The sequence below is a fragment of the Rosa chinensis genome, chromosome 7 (genome assembly GCF_002994745.2).
Source record: "Rosa chinensis cultivar Old Blush chromosome 7, RchiOBHm-V2, whole genome shotgun sequence".
Classification (NCBI taxonomy): Eukaryota; Viridiplantae; Streptophyta; class Magnoliopsida; order Rosales; family Rosaceae; genus Rosa; species Rosa chinensis.
The window spans coordinates 38,882,920-38,900,574 of NC_037094.1; the positions used below are offsets into that span (position 1 = coordinate 38,882,920).

At 40.9% G+C, this 17,655-nt stretch overlaps 3 protein-coding genes across 3 annotated transcripts; 2 read left to right on the top strand and 1 right to left on the bottom strand.

Annotated features, from left to right (window-relative positions):
- Window positions 1-430: 430 nt before the first annotated feature.
- On the top strand, window positions 431-2,798 carry LOC112179055 (pentatricopeptide repeat-containing protein At1g10270). The gene has a single exon (XM_024317367.2). The coding sequence runs from the start codon at window positions 539-541 to the stop codon at window positions 2,471-2,473; it is 1,935 nt and encodes a 644-aa protein (XP_024173135.1). The 5' UTR covers window positions 431-538; the 3' UTR covers window positions 2,474-2,798.
- A 1,369-nt stretch (window positions 2,799-4,167) lies between these two features.
- LOC121050861 lies at window positions 4,168-5,586 on the top strand. Its single transcript, XM_040512236.1, has one exon. The coding sequence runs from the start codon at window positions 4,341-4,343 to the stop codon at window positions 5,472-5,474; it is 1,134 nt and encodes a 377-aa protein (XP_040368170.1). The 5' UTR covers window positions 4,168-4,340; the 3' UTR covers window positions 5,475-5,586.
- Window positions 5,587-16,518: 10,932 nt separating this feature from the next.
- On the bottom strand, window positions 16,519-17,594 carry LOC112177905 (U-box domain-containing protein 8-like). Its single transcript, XM_024316145.1, has 2 exons — window positions 17,532-17,594; window positions 16,519-17,022 (listed from the first exon to the last, which is right to left on the bottom strand). Exons 1-2 carry the CDS (start codon window positions 17,592-17,594, stop codon window positions 16,519-16,521), a joined length of 567 nt encoding a protein of 188 aa, XP_024171913.1.
- Between the last annotated feature and the right edge of the window lie 61 nt (window positions 17,595-17,655).

Below are 17,655 nucleotides of genomic sequence, written 5' to 3' on the forward strand. Positions count from 1 at the left end.
CATAAAGGAATCGGAATGATTCCGGGTACAAGAATTCCTGCGTTTACTAACACATGAAGGAATCGGAATGAATGTAGGTCTCACCTCCTTATCATGAATAGATTCCTGAATATTCAGGAATTCGATTACGAAGGGGGGAGATGGGTTTAGGAATCATTCCTCCGGAATCAATACCGATTCTTTTCTTCTCCCATTCCACTTGTCTCCGATTCATGATTATTTTCCATTCCAAGTAAGTAAACGTGCCATAATGTTTTTCTTGAAGATTTTGATGGAGCTACTAGAGTTAGAAGATCTAGTGTCGGACCTTCTAGTGGTCATGCTTAGCTAATTTTTAGTTTTGTTCTGTTTTCTGAGCCTCTTTAGGTCCCCTTTGTAACCAAAAAAAAGAAAAAAGAAAGATAAACCACAATTATTATACCCAAGTGGAACCAAAACCCCTCATTTCCCATTTGCTTGCTTACTAGGGTTTAAGCCCCGGTTATACCAGAACGGCGGAACCCCTCCCTCACTCTCTCCCTCTCTCTCTCTCAACGCCATGTCACTCTACCGTCTGCTCCTCCGCTCTCTCCGCCGCCCAACCACCACCCCACAACCCATAACCCAATCCCAATCCCTAACCTCCCTCACCCTCCAAAACCCCATCTCCAATCCTCACTCTCTCACCACCACCCGCTCCTTCGCCTATTCCACCGCCGAAGAAGCCGCCGCCGAGCGCCGCCGCCGAAAGCGCCGCCTCCGCATAGAGCCCCCGCTCGACGCGCTCCGTCGCGGCTCCGGCCCGCCGCCTCCGCGCGACCCCAACGCGCCCCGTCTCCCCGACTCGACCTCCGCCCTCGTCGGCCCTCGCCTCAACCTCCACAACCGCGTTCAGTCCCTCATACGCGCCGGCGACCTCGACGCCGCCTCTGCCGTGGCGCGCCACTCCGTCTTCTCCAACACGCGCCCCACCGTCTTCACCTGCAATGCCATCATCGCCGCCATGTACCGCGGCAAGAGGTACAATGACGCTATTGCCCTCTTCCACTTCTTTTTCAACCAATCCAACATTGTTCCCAACATTGTTTCTTACAATAATTTGATTAACACTCACTGTGATGAGGGCCGTGTCGATGTGGGTCTTGAGATTTACCGGCATATCATTGCCACTGCCCCTTTTAGTCCCTCGCCGGTGACGTACCGGCATTTGACTAAAGGGTTGATTGATGCCGGTAGGATAGGTGACGCAGTGGACTTGTTGAGGGAGATGTTGAATAAGGGGCATGGTGCTGATTCTTTGGTTTTCAATAACTTGATTAAAGGGTTCTTGGATTTGGAGAATTTGGACAAGGCCAATGAACTTTTCGACGAGCTTAAGGAGAGGTGTTTGGTGTATGATGGGGTTGTCAATGCCACCTTTATGGATTGGTTCTTCAATAAGGGGAAAGAGAAGGAGGCCATGGATTCATACAGGTACTTGCTTGATAGGCAGTTTAGGATGATCCCAGCTACCTGCAATGTTCTCTTGGAAGTGTTGCTTAAGCATGGCAAGAAGAAGGAGGCATGGGCTTTGTTTGAACAAATGCTGGATAATCACACACCGCCCAATTTCCAGGCAGTTAATTCCGAGACTTTTAATATAATGGTCAATGAGTGTTTTAAGCTTGGCAAGTTTGGTGAGGCGTTTGACACCTTCAAGAAGGTGGGAACAAATGTGAAGTCAAAGCCTTTTTCCATGGACGTGGCGGGGTATAATAATATCATTGCTAGGTATTGTGAAGTTGGGATGTTATCGGAGGCTGATCAACTATTTACAGAATTGTCTTCAAAGTCGCTGACCCCAGACGTAACAACACATAAGACTCTGATTGATGCATATTTGAATGTAGAGAGGATAGATGATGCTCTTAAGATATTTAACAGAATGGTGGATGTTGGGTTGCGAGTGGTTGCTAGTTTTGGTAACAGGGTGTTTACTGAGTTGATTAAGAATGGGAAAGCACTGGACTGTGCAAAAATTTTGAAGAAAATGGGAGAGAAAGATCCTAAACCAGATGCCAGTTGCTATGATGTTGTGATCATGGGGCTTTGCAATGAAGGTGAACTTGACCCAAGCCTTGATTTACTGACAGAAATGGTGAGATATGGCATTGGTGTTCCTCCTGCACTGAAGCAATTCGTACATGAGGTTTTTGAAAAAGCTGGGCGTGGCGGACAGATTGAGAGAACATTAACTGAGACTAGGTACACACCACCTCCTAGAATGGCACAACCACGGCAATTCCCACCCATAAGATCACCTCAAATGGCAGGACCACAGGAATCACAATCAGGAACCTCTCAGATGGCAGGACTGGATCACCCATCATCAGCTTCCTCCCAGATGGCTGGACCATATCAGCCATCATCTGGACCTGCTCAAGGGTCTGGATCACACCAATCCCCATCACAATCAGGGATCCCTCAAATGATGGAACATGTAACAGCTGCTTGATTCTTAGGTATTGTGTTATTGATAAGATGGCCATACGTTTATGTTTTGATTTTGAGTTGGCCAGTGCCCATCATTGTTATGTTAAGTTTCTCTGTCCCACACACTTGTGGTGTGTGTTACCTCAACTTGAGTGTAAGAAACACCATTCTGAGTCGGTGAGAAGAGGTTCCTGCAACTATTAGTTCTTTTTCATATATTATGCAGCTATTAATATGATGACTAGATAATTCTTGTACTTGGTCACTGCGTACAATTTGATATATACATTGATTTACAATAAAGTTATATTTCAATTGTCAAGTACTGTGCAAGTTACATATATGTATGAGCTGAACTTGTTGGCCACATGACATCAGTAAGGTGTATTAAGGACTTGGTAATTATTTTTCTGTGAATTGTTTATTCTTAAATCCTTCTTCATGATCAGGCTTATAGCATTAATATTAATGCACACTAGGCGATCACATACCCGTAACTGCTTCATTTAGGCTCCATTTGGCATTGATTTTTGAGTCAAAAGCTGCTTCTAATCAATATTTTGGGCCGCCAAGCTATTTGGTTTGTTCTCAAAATCTGAGTTTTTTAAAACAATGTTGTTTGTCCCCTTTCAAAAAAACACTGTCTGTGAATGCAGATTTGAGAAAGCAGCTGGACTCCTGCTTTATCTTTCCCGTGTTTATGGCAAATAAAGAACTGGCTTAACTTAAACTAACTTTTCATATCTTGAACATGCTTACAGAAGTTTGCAGTTTACCCATTCTGTCTTCTCTCTCTTAGCTCCTTTTTTTCTTGTGCCTTGATTCTTTCTCTTTTTTTGACTGTATTCCCTTCAGATGCTCTTGATTTCTTCATTAAGAAATCAGTGGGGGTGCTTTGGTACGTTTAATCTTTGGTTTGTTTCTGATAAGTTCATTGTTTTTCCATTTACTTACTTTCTCTAATGATCTAGGCTTGTTTCTCTTTAATCTCTTGAATTCTGCTCAGCTCAGACTTTACAAACTCAAAATATAGGTGCCACCTTCTGTAATAGGTAGTTCTTTGTTTTCTGAGGTCTGATTTCTATCAGACCTTCTCTCCTGAAATTCTTGCTTTCAGACTTTTATTTTTTTGATTAGTTGGGTACTTGGGTATAAGCAAATTCCTAGGAGGATATGAGTGGTTAATTGTTTGATGGAGAATTTGTTAGATATAGTCTCAATTTATCATGAAGTTTTGTTACAGATGCTCTTGTGTTTGATAAATTTCTGATTTTTAGTGTCAACTGTTTGAATTTGTGAAATTCTGTGAGAACATTTCTTGGATACAAGTGAAGTTATTCATTACGCTGACCTTTTGTCACAAGCTAGGTTTATGATGTGGATGTTTGGGAATGATATTAGGTTGTGTAATAATCATGAAGCTGGAAACTTTGCAATTCGACTTCTGTTAATTATCCCTTGTGTTACCTGCAGTATATGTGTGAAGTCTGTGTTTGGTGAGTCCGATGATTGATATATGCATTGCATATTACCAAACAAAGCAATGTTGTTGTTGTTGTTTTTTTTTTTTTGGCAAAAAGACAGAGCAATGTTTAATGTCTTCTCTTTACTCTAATACTTGTCCTGGGAAGGACTAGCAATGTTTGCAACCCAGAGTTAGTAGTTAAAACATGGATAATCATGTTCACAACAAATTTTACCATTTTGTAACGCGCTTCACGCGCTTTCTCTCTAATCTTCCCATTTTCAAACCTTGACCCCGATTGGCCTTCGTTGACTCCACCTTCTCAGGCACTGGTTCTGGCCGTCTGAAGATCCTAGTGGCGAATCCGGTGTTCACGTTCTCCGCCCTTCCACCGGGAAGCAGCGGAGTAGATGGTTCTTTGCTTATGCAAAGGAAACGAGTGAAAAATGGTGGAGATGTTTGCTCCGACCTCGAAGCCTTACGAATGGAGGATCTGGACTCCTGTATTCAGCCTACACCTTCAATTAAAGCTCCGATGAGCTATGCGAGCACCCTCAAAAACCCAGTTGATCGCTACAGACACACAATGATGGAGGACTTTGAGATGACTGATGATGACTGCACTTACACTCAAGGTAAACATGGTCCAAACGTTTCTTTCTCTGAAAAAGTGCATAATAAATTGGATTATGAATGGCGATGTGCTATTGTTGTTAAGCTTATGGGTAAACCAAATTCCACCAACACCTTTGAATTCATGCTGAAAGGTCTGAGACGCAAGTGGGAATTGAAAGGGGGCTGGCAACTTATTGATCTTCCCAATGACTTTTTCATTGTCAAATTCAATCTGGAAGATGACATGAATCATGCTCTTTGTGGAGGACCATGGATTCTGGCTGGGCAAACATTAGTTGTTAGAAAATGGAGACCAGACTTTGATCCTATGAATGAATCTATTGGAAAAATGGCATTATGGGTCAGAATTTTCGGTCTACCTGTTAAATACTTTAAGGATTACGCAGTTGCTAAAATTGGCAAGATCCTTGGGGAAGTTGTCAAAGTTGATCAATTAACTCTTGGACAAGCTAGAGGAAAATTTGCTCGTGTTTGCATTGAAGTTGATTTGAACAAGCCCCTGCGTCCTTATGTTGAAGTGGAATCTGCTGCCTATCATGTGGTGTATGAGGGAATTTCCCTTATTTGCTTTGAATGTGGTTGTTTTGGCCATTCTAAAGAGAAATGTCCTTCTCTTGTCATTGACACCAGCGATGCTCATCCACAACATATTCCTATAGTTTCTGAAAATGATGAAGGTAATAATTCAATGGGAGATGATGTAACTATTGCTCAACAGGCAATGGATACCAATCTTGAGGGAAGGAATTTTTCTCCGGATTCTGGTATCATAAAGGAGGATATGGGACCATGGATGTTAATGAGTTACAGGAACAAGAAGAAGGTTGGAGACACTGGAGGGGCAAGGAAATTTGCTGGGGCTGGTTCTAGATTTGCTGTTTTGCAAGAAGAGGATGAGAATGTCAATCTTGCTTCTCAATAGGTGACCAATAATGACCACACTGAAGATACTAATCCTACCATCGTGAAACTATGGAAGAGCTTTCAAGATAAGAAGAAGACAATAAATAAGGCTACTGGAACCAAGACCATAGCTGCAGCTTCTAGCAAAAGCAATCACAGTTTGAAAGAGAATACTGAAATTGGGAAGTCCAAGTTTTCTCCTAGAATTCCTATGAAAGAAGTTTCGAATAATATTGCAAGCACTAGTAGTGCTAAACCTGCCGTGCATTATCAAAGGAAAACCAAAGGTACAAGTGCTGCAACTGCTAAACATCAGTCCTCTATTTTCAAAAAGCTTTCTTTTGGAAATATGGAGACAAATCTTCTGGGTACTGGTGTTTCAGCGATATTTGGTCATTGTCCTCCTGAGGAGAAGTTGCCAAATAATAAGAAGGTGTTAAGTGATGATAATGCTTCTGAACATTTTGTGGAGCAAACTTTTGTTGCTAATAGCAAGTTGACCATTGACAACACCCTGCCTCCCACTGATGGGGTTGGTATGGTTAATGTCTAACTGGGTTCCCACCCATTACTTTCTTACATCTCATCATGTTTAACACAATTTTTTGGAATGCTCGTGGTGCAGGTAGTGAAAAATTTAGGTATGCTATTCTAGACCTTATAAAAATGTTTTCTATTGATGTTCTTGTCATTTGTGAACCCAGGGTCCCCTTCATAAGGGCTAAAGAGTGTTTACTGCAGGCTGCCTTTACGAACTTTGAAATTATTGAGGCAGAAGGTTTTTCTGGTGGGATTTGGCTTCTTTGGAACTCTTCCAAGGTTCAACTTAACGTGATTGATAGATTTTCTCAATTTATTGCTGCAAAAGTTATCTCTTCTGGTCACTCTCCTTGGATTCTTTCTTTGATATATGCTAGGCCTTGCAATACTTTACGAAGTCAACTTTGGGGACTTCTTGATTCTGTCATTCAAAATTACTCTCTGCCTGTTGTTTTTATGGGAGATTTTAATGAACTTGTTTCTGCTGAGGATAAAAACATCGGCCCTTTTCATGGTAGATTTGGAGGCTTATGTGACTGGATTAACAGGAACTCTCTTATTGATTTGGGCAACATTGGTTCTAAGTACACATGGACTAATAATACCATTAAAGAAAGACTTGACAGGGGTTTTTGTACCTGTGATTGGAGGTTAGCCTTCCCTGAAGCAATAATTAAGCATCTCCCCAGAATGAAATCTGATCAATGTCCAATAGCCCTACAACTTACCTCTACTCGATGCAACACTCCAAGGAAGTCTCCCTTTCGGTTCCAGGCGATGTGGCTCTCTCATCAAGATTTCTATCAATTTATGTCCTCGACTTGCAAAGATGCTTCAGGTGAGTTCTGCTCTAAACTCTCTTAGTTATCTTATGCTCTTAAGACTTGGAATTCCAATGTGTTTGGTAATATCTTTAGAAAAAAGAAAGTGCTTTTGGCTAGAATTGGTGGGATTCAAAAGTGTTGCGATAGATTTGTGAATCCTTTTCTCATTGATTTGGAGGCTAAGTTAATAAAGGAGTACAAATCGATTCGCGACCAAGAAGCTTTATTTTGGAAACAAAAGTCTAGGGACAAGTGGTTAAAGGATGGTGATAGAAACACTAGGTTCTTCCACCTGACCACTATTATTCGAAGAAGGAAAAATAAAATTGAGAGATTAATGGATGATACTGGAAATTGGGTCTCTGATCTTGCTCTGATAAAAGAAATTGTTGTTCAGTTTTTTTAGAAGCTTTTTTCTGTCAATGAGGTTATTGATACGAGTTTTAATATTCCTCTTCTATTTCCTTGTATTGAAACTGAGATGCTTAACTCTAATGCTGTTGAGATATCCATGGATGAAGTTAAATCTGCCTTATTTTCTATTGGAGGTTTGAAAGCCGCTGGCCATGATGGTTTCCCTGCAGTTTTCTTTCAAAAGCACTGGTACCTTTATAAGTCTGAAATTTTTGATATTGTGCATGCTGCTTTTCGTACTGGAATCATTCCTAGTGGCCTGAACCACACACTCATAACACTTGTGCCTAAAATGGTGTGCCCTGAGAATATGACTCAATTTCGGCCTATTAGCTTATGCACCACTATCTACAAGATTATTTCGAAAGTTTTGGTTGCCAGGATAAGACCCCTTATGCAATCTCTGATCTCTCCTAATCAAGTTAGTTATGTCCCGAACAGACATACTTCTGATAATGTAATGATTGCTCAAGAAGTTCTTCATAAGTTTAAAGGTTCAAAAGGTGTGAAGGGCTTCTTTGCTTGGAAAATTGACTTGTCGAAGGCTTATGATAGGCTCAAATGGTCTTTTATTGAGCTGGTCCTATATGAGTCCCAATTACCCCATTCCATTGTTAAGTTGATCATGCATTGTGTAACTTCTACAAGCTTTCAGGTTAATTTTAATGGTGAATTGTCTCGGACTTTCTGTGCTTCGAGAGGAATCAGGCAGGGCAACCCGTTATCCCCTTACATCTTTGTCTTGTGTATGGAAAAACTGTCCCATCTTATTTATTGTGCCATTGATGAGAATATGTGGAAGCCTGTTAGAGCTTCTCAATCTGGCCCTAATATCTCTCATTTATTTTTCATTGATGATTTACTTCTTTTTGTTGAAGCTTCTACTCTGCAGGCTACTACTCTAAAGAGATGCTTGGACTTATTTTGCTCTTTATCTGGTTAAACTGTCAACTTTGAGAAATCCCTCATTTTCTGTTCTCCTAACATTGATCATGATTTGGCTAATAGTATCAGCTCTATTTGTGGCTCTCCACTAACAAATGATCTTGGGAAATATCTTGGTATGCCTCTTGTTCATTGTAGGGTAAACAAGCACACCTACGCAAGTATATTTGATAAAGTTCAAGGGCGCTTAACTAGCTGGAAGAGCAATGTTCTTAGCATGGCAGGTAGATTAACCTTAATTAATTCTGTCTGTTCCTCTATACCTGTTTATGCAATGCAAACAGCCAAACTCCCCCTGCAGCTTTGGCATAACATTGACAAATTAAATAGAGATTTTTTATGGGGTGATGTTGAAAACAGAAAGAGAGTTCATCTTGTTAATTGAGATGTTGTTTGCCTACCTAAATGTTTGGGCGGACTTGGCATTAAAAAAACTGAAGACATGAACCAGGCCATGTTAGCAAAGGCTAGTTGGAGGATTTTTCAAGGTGACAATGGTCTCTGGAGCTCCATTTATAAGTATAAATACCTAGCGAATGTCAATATTACTGGTATTGACTATTCTCCTCCTTCTGGGAGCTCAAGCATGTGGAGGAGCATTGCTCATGGAGCCTCTCTTCTAAGGCAAGGTCTTATATGGAGAATTGGGGATGACATGTGTAACGCCCCAAACCGCACCTCACCAGCTTGGGCACGTCACAGTGCCGCGGGGCTCTAAAATATAAACCGAAAGCTCGATTCACATTCTAGAGGACCGCTAGGCATTTTATTAGAAAACTTTTTGCAAAACACAGCGGAAGCTACCAATGTTTTTGAGGTGAAAATCCTTGAATCGTTAGGCTCAATTTGTTCGTCTAGACTTGAAACTGAATGCTCACTCAAGAGGTACAAAATTTAAGGAATAAGAATTTAGCTAGATTTGACCCAAGAATAGTTTCACACAAGTTCCGGGACACAAAGTTTGAGAAATGGAAACCAGAATAAAGCCCAGAAGGTGGTTTACCAAACTTGTTCTGCACACCCAGATCCGTCCGCCATTGTCCCGTCACCAGTGCACAGTACCTGCATCCATACTGTTGTAGGGGTGAGCTTTCGTCCTCGCTGCTCAACAGGAACTCTACCTCAACTAGACTCAAAACCAATAAACAAATATTTGGGCTGCCCAGTATGAAAACATATTTAAACCAAATATTTAAAAGAACGACAAACTTTAATGTTTTTCAACTTGAAAACCGATGCATGATGCTTAAATAAATACGGCGCCAAAACCAAGTATTACCTGATGGCCAGTCCCATAGACCCATTACACGGCCTTACCTCAAATTAATTTATCACCAGGTAAGCATAGCGAGAGCGTCCACTACCTAGCTACACACACGTACCGGGTCCGTTATTACGATCGGAATACCCGGACGACCGGCGTAACTAACCCTCCGGAGGTTTTGGAGATCGAACCCAAGGAAGTCAGAGCCACCCTTCACTCTCAAGCCATCACATTTCTCACATGGTTTGGTTAGTATGCATTGCATTTGAACATAACCAAACCATACCAACTAACATGCATCATATTAATAAAAATATAAAAGAAAATCACCAACCGAGGAGAGTCCTGAATCCCTACCTGGATTCCGATGCTTTCTCTCACGTACTTCGAGAGTTGCGAACCTTCTGTTCCTCGGGTAGCTGGAGTCACAGATTTCGACATTCCGATAGTTAATAACTTTTGAACAGTTAAACGAAATCTTGACGATTAGTATATCGTCCAAACCAACTTTTCCTGGTTTTACCAAGAGTTGACCAAGGGTTGACCACTTTGACCATTTGACTATGTTTGACCAATCGAGGTAGACTCGATAATTACCTAAATTATCGAACATTGACTTGAAGTTACGTTATCGGCCAAACATATATTGAGTGCACCCGATTACTAAAGCCACCCAATACATGTATAAACATTAATTTCTTTCCTCACTTATTATCAAACCACGAAATACACAAGCAAACCAATAACGACTTTACTAACGAAAGATCTCGAATTTACTTAACCGTTTTGCCGCATAGTAATTCCACGGAATTTACTATGGACACCCAAGCTTTATAGCTTCACCATATTTTTGATTTTTCCACAACCAATTCATTAATCATAACAAGACTCAATCCACAATTGCAAAAGCAGCAACAGATTCCACAACTTAGTCAAACTTACTTCCTAATTCAAAAATAAACTCCAAACACCCAGATTAGGACACACTGACCAAATCGATAACCAGAGGAGCTCCAATTTCAACCGAGCTAAACCAAACTCATTTCAATAGCTTATGATCAACACAACAAGAACAAAGCTCTGATTCAAGGTTCATAATTACCTTTGAAAACTATTCCAGCCATACTTAGTTTCCTAAAACACAGCTGGAACTGGGTTAAGGGTGAACTGATGAGTTTGATGTCCACAGCCCAGCAACCTTCATGATCCTTGGTCTGTAAGTGAAGTCGAGCGAGAAAAAAGCCCAGCAATGCCGGAAAAGCTACCGGCGTCGAAGAATTTCGAAGGAGCCGAAGTCACCCAAGAACGAAAAACATCAAAACTTAATCCAATTCGTAAACTATGTACACAAACGTGTAGAGCATGACGAGGGGATAGTTTTTCATACCACTTGCAGCTCCGACGGTGGCCGGAAATTGCAGAACTCGCCGGAGAGACTCAGACCTTCTCACTGACGTTTCTCCCTCCTCGTCCGGTGCATGGGCAATCGAAGACCATAGGCGTGACGGCGACGACGAGACGAGGCGATAGACATAAATTTCTCGGCCAACGGTGGCCGGACGAAGTAGCGCCGGTCGGACCCTGTTGCCGGTTTCTGGGTTTCGTTTCGGGTCAGAAAGAGAACTCTTATTCTCTCCTCTCTCTCGATCCTTCTGGATCTCCCAACAGAGCACACATATATAAATAGACTGACCCCACTTAAGGATGAACGGCTAGGATCAAGAGGTGGAGTCGGTGGATGGCTAGGATCGCGCCATCTGTTTCCTATTTTCGTAATTTAATTTCTAAAATTCCTCAACTTCGGAAAATAGTAAAAATAATAGTTCGGGTCACCGGAAAATTCCCCGAAAATTTTCACAAACTCATCGTGACGTGTACTTCATTATCCAACTTCTAAATTGAGGATTTCACTTCACGAAATTTTCTGAAAATATTCTCGAGTACTTTAACTTTTATTGAAATCGATAAGTAAATTATCGAACTATTTCACTTAAGCTCGATAAATTTTTCCGAGGCTCACAGCATGACTGCAAAGTTTTGGATTGATCATTGGCTGGGTACGTTTCCTCTCATTGATGTTGCTTTGCCTAGTTATTTGGCTAACATTGATGATACTGTTAGTATCTTTTGGAACAACAATGGATGGGACATTGATAAATTACAAACTTGTTTGCCTGAGACATTTATTCAATAGATCTTGAGCATTCCTCCTGGGTTTGAGGGGTGTGGCCCTGATATTCCAATATGGGGATATACTTCTAGTGGTCGCTTTACTGTTAAATCGGCCTACAATAGCCTTTTTGATATGTCTGAGTCCAATCTCTTCAAGTGGAATTTCATCTGGCATCTTAATATCTCCCCAAACTGAAAACTTTTCTATGGTCTGTTGTTCATGGGAAAATTCTCACAAATGTCCAAAGGGTTAAAAGAAACTTTTCTGGTGATGATAAATGTCATACTTGTGCCCTCATGCCCGAGACTCTTCTTTATCTTTTCAGGGATTGTCCGAAAGCCATGGCTGTTTGGAGAACTTTCAATTGACCTACTGCTGTGAAACACACTTTCAACCTTGATTGGATTGGATGGCTTGCTGCAAATCTCCACTGTAAAGTAATTTACTCTAATAATATTCAGTGGTGTAGTATCTTTGTCTTCATCTGTTGGTATATGTGGAAATGGCGAAATAAGGATATTTTTGATGTTGGTTTTCATAGACCCTATAATACCTCTCACATCATTCTAAATGCTACGATTAAGTGGTCTCATGCTCAATCTAAACTTAACTTGGTGGTTCAATATTGTTTCAATATGTTTTCTTGGACCATGCCTGATGATGGTTATGTGAAACTTAATGTGGATGGCACAAGAGCTGGTCAATCAGGACAAATTGGTGCTGGTGGAGTATTAAATGACCATAATGGTGATTGGCTTGCAGGTTTTATGATTAATGTTGGTAAAGGACACGTCCTTACTGCTGAGGCTTGGGGCTTGCTTTCTGGCTTGAAACTTGCTACTGATTTACAGGTTAATAAGATTGAAATTGAGTCTGACTCTGCCATTCTCATCAAACTCATTGTTGAAGGCTGTGAAAGTTCCCATCCTCTTGGAAGCATTTTGAACAGCTGCAAGTCTCTACTTAATGGTTTTGAAGATGTGAAGATTAAGCATATTTTTAGAGAAAGCAATATGACTGCAGATGCCATGGCTAAGAGCAGCCTCTCTCATGATCCTGAGATTGTTATTTTCAATACTCCCCCCCCCCCCCCCAAGCTTCAAGTGCTTTTATGGATGATATTTGTGGAGTTATGAGGAGCAGAAGATCGAATGTTAGCCTCCATGGGTAGTGTTTCTTTGTGTTTCTTTTTGCTTTAGGCCCTTTGGGCCTCATTGTAACCAAAAAAAAAAAACATGGATAATCAGGTTTCTGGTGGCTTCTTTTTTCTTTTATTTTTTCCCTGGTGTTTATTCTTGGCTGGCTGAGGCTTTGCTACTGTTGGGGAGTAATTTGATGCTGTTGGGTCACTATTTGCTGGTATTTGTAGATTTTGAATGGCGTCTCAATCTGTATTTTCTATTTTTCTTGTAAGATTTGTGATGCAGTAAAATTCATTGCCTAGACACCAGGATCAACAAACTTAAGGTTTAGGGCTTTAACACACTGGTATTTGTACATATTCCCCATCCCCCCCCCCTCCCAGGTTTTTCATTCACACACAAGGCTTCACTCAAATCTTAGGAAAACTCAGAAACACTGAAATTTTTATTCATCAAGACATATCTGGCCACTTGGCACTTAAAGTGTAAATTTGAGCAGATAGCTCATATTAACTAGCATTAAAGACTCATTCATAGCTAGGGCCTGTTACACTTCACAAAACTGAAGCATAAAAGACCTAATAAAGGAATTTAAACTCCTAAACTGAAACTGAAATAATAAAGAAACTTTGAAACTCCCAAATTGAAACTGAAAAGACACGACCTAGAGACTTCTAACATGAAAGCAATTAATCAAACCATATGGAAAGGGAATGACTAGCTGCTCTCTTTTTTCATTTCTTTCGCTCGTAAACCTTAAAAGATTTGACTATGATGTCCTCATCAATTTGTGTTTTCAATTGAGTCAAATATAATTTGGAGTTTTGCTTACCTGGCATTCTACATTTCTATTGCATTGGTAACCAAAGGTTGTGGTCTGATGACAAGGGTGCTAGCTCTGTTTGCAGCTTTGCTATTCTTTCCAATCATATAGCATTTGTTGTTCATTTATATGGCGGCCTTCTTTCATAATTGTATTGTTGGTTCATTCAAATGGTATAGCAGCTTGGCAGATCTCAATTAGTTAACTGCCTTGCTGTTTTGTTTTGTTTTGTTTTTTTTTGTTTCTCTTGGGTGTAGAAATAATTCACTGTTGGTCGTTGATCTTCCATTTGTATTTTCTGGTCAAGGTGTGAGCGTTTAATACAGACTATCACCTTGGCATGCACCACGCGGTCCACGCCCTAGCTAATATCCTTTTATTTTTTTTTCTTGATAAAAGAAAAAATCATTGAGTTGGCGGTGTTTTTGCAGTAGATTGGAACAATAGGTTTTTTTATTTTATTTTTTATTTTTTTATCTATCAGAAGAAACTTAATTGATAAATAGCATTACAATGAGTCCAAACATATGAAGGCGTCCACTAGACTTCACATTTAAAGTCCATATTAATACATTGTTAGAGGCTTAGAGCCAAAAACTCAAAAAGGCTCCGACTCTAACAAAATAAAGGTTGACTAACTTAGGCTCACTAACTAATTAGGCTTCCTTTGTAAGGTGTTGTGCAACCTTATTGCAATCACGCTTTACAAATCGCCAATTACATAAACTAAAAAACTTAACCAACTACAAAAACAAAGAGTTAACTAACCTGTTTAATTTCATCAACGATGTGACCTTCCGGGCTCAAATCATCACTACCATCATGCAAACTATTGATGACTGTTAAAGTATCATCTTTCACTTCCAAACTATTGAAACCAACATGAAGAGCAAACCTGAGGCCATGCAGAAGTGCTAAAGCTTCAAAAGCTCTTGCAGGCAGTTTGCCAACTTGAGGGACTGTTAGTGCTCCTTTCAACCTACCATGACAATCTCTAATCACCACACCCAATCCACTAAATGAATCTTTGAAGTGATAATATGAGTCATTGAGTCCTCAAATTGTTAGATGTTTCATTAAATTAAGATAAATATTACATTAAATTAAGACAATTATGATAAATATTAATGTATCATATTCTTACCCGCAGCCATGCTACATTCTAGGTACATATAAGAGATTGTACAGGTCAAATTTCCCAACCAAATTGCCTTGCAAATTGAGATGTGGCTATGAAAAGGATCAGTGTTGTTGGCTCCAAGAGAAGAATCAGATTTCACAAAGTTATGCCTTGCGACCAATTTCAAACCTTAAACACACGACCAAAGCTCAGCTATAAAAAGATCTCCCACATTACAATTTGCACAAAGACAACATATCCAACCACCATCATATCAATCACCATCATTATTTTGAAGCAACCCACAGTTGTTGTGCAGCCACTGAAGATAATCTCAAGCCATCAAAATTACATTTTGGGAAAATTATTGGTCACACCCCGTACTTTTTTCTTAAAAATAGTTCAGCCCTCATTTTTTAAATTAAATAGTTTAGTCCTTATTTTCTCTAATTTTCACACAATAGGTCCAAAATGACTATAAAAAAATTATGTTTTCTACCTCTCTCTCTCTCTCTCTCTCTCTCTCTCTCTCTCTCTCTCTTCCCCTGCCGAGTCGACTGAGCGAGTCACCACCATCTCCGTTGCCTCGAAGACGTTGATTTCACCACCGTCTTCGCCGAAAGAGGACTAGATAGCAGTTGGGGATGGAGATCTCGTACCTAGAGTTGGTGGCGGAGCTAGGCTTCGGGGACTGGATGGCGACGTCCATCCACGGCGACCTTGCCATTCCTTCACTCACAGTTAAGCAAGACCAAAACTGACTTGCCAAAGAAGTCACTCAACCCTTACAGTAACCGCAACGTTGTCTAGGTTCTCAGGTTTCGATTTCGATGACTGCTCCAAGGGATATCTGCTGCAGCGGTCATCGATGTTGTCACCGCAGGGAGTGGGAAATGATCAGAGCATTAGGTTGGGGTCTACGTCTGGCTCAGTCTCCGAGCTGACAATTCCAGCGGATGATCTGAATCTTCCACCGCCGTCTTTCTGAGCCGTGAGAGAGAGAGAGAGAGAGAGAGAGAGAGAGAGAGAGAGAGAGAGAGAGAGAGAGAGAGAGAGAGAGAGAGAGAGAGAGAGAGAGAGAGAGAGAGAGAGAGAGAGAGAGAGGGAAGTGAGGGGTAAAATGGTCATTTTGGACCACATTATGTAGATTTGAATGTCTGAGGAGTAATTTGTTAAAATTAGGATGATAAGGACTAAATTGTCGATGCCCTAAAAGTATAAGGTGTAACCAGTAATTTTCCCTTACATTTTACTACTCTAAAACACAAATGACCATATTTATTTTCAACACTCTCTACTTGAGGTGTAAGTTGTTTTCCATTTTGAGCACATTAATTATATAAAATCAATATTGCAATAGTTAACATAGTTCACAAATTTCAAATTAGGGCTGTCAATGGGTTGGGTTTGTGTCGGATCAAGGTATTTGTGGTGTCACAAGATACAAACCCAAACCCAACCCATTTAATAATCGTGTCAAAAATTTAAATCTAGACCCAACCTATTTATTAAACGGGTTACCCGTTTCTAACCCGCTTAACCCATTTACCAAATAGCCGTGTCATGTTAGACAAAATGACCAATTTAAGGGTTAACAATGTGACCCATTTAACTAAAAAATTTAATTAAATTCACTAAAAACTCCACAAGACAAAGAATATAACCTATGATCAAATACTCCCAACGTCCAAAAGTTTAAGAAGAAGTATAGCATAATCGAGTTATATGGGTTCCCTTCGTGTTGGCAGGTTGACCCGTGGCCGACCCATTTATTAAATGGATCATGGCGGGTTTACCCACGACCGACCCTCTTTTTAATCATGCGGGTTCAACCCGCTTTATTTCGTGGGGATCAAAATTGAAACCGCACCGCCCGCAGCCAATTGTCCTGAAACGACAGATAGCATAGAGCGTCGTCGCCGCCTCTTTCTTCTCCTGACCCTTGCCGTCCCTAAGGAGAAAAAAAAAAGCTCGAATTGCATACGGGTATGACCCGATTGTGGCCTTGTTGACCTCCACGACGGCCAAGTTGGTCAACATTGTCTTAGCCATGGCCCGGCTGTTCGGCGAGCCACCTTGCAGCACCGCCACGACTCTAGCAATCGCTCCTTCTGCCACCAGACCCACCTTGTTGTCGTCGTCCAAGCTCACATTCAGCAGCAAAGTCAGGTCCTTCTCCAGCAGGCTCGGCTCGTCGGAGTCCACGCACTTCAACATGGAGGTGACTGTGCCAAAATCCGTCAGCTTGGCGTGAAACGCTGTGCCCCGGTTCGAGAGGCGGTTGGGCTGGTTGAGCGAGTCGAGCTTTGAGGCGGATGAAGGCTAGTTTGTGAAGGAATGGGAGGAAGATAAGCTTAACCTCGAGGGAATGGAAATCTAAAGAAACGCAAAATGCAAGGCCGGGGCATTCACGACATTTTACAATCCCAGGTGGTGCCACATGGCGTATCCAGGTTGCCACGTCACCATTTCACAGTCAATTTGGAAGCAAACGTTAGGAATGGACCAAATTGGGTTAAATTTAAATGTGCTAGGAGTAATCTGTTAAAATTGAAATTACAGGGACTAGATTGTTGTCACCCTCAAAGTATGAGGTGTGAATAGTAATTTCCCCTTTAAAAAAAAACATCTCATCAAACAAAATAAAAGCCAAAAAACTCATTTAATTTGATAAAAGCAATGCTTTTGAGTCTAAAAAGTAAGTCCCGCACTAACAGCAAATGCATCGGTGGCTTGATTGGTGGACCAATTGGGCAATTACTAACAATTGGGTAATGCACCAACAAAATATTGCCTGACTAATTGCTGGGGCCAACGTGAGGACTAGTTGCCTGGGCAATTGGTTGACTGATTATTGCCCAACGAAATGCCCGACTGGTCAAGGTGGGCTCCATATCTGCTGCCAACAGTTCTATTTTGAAAACACACAAACATGCAACAGTTTAAAATTATAGC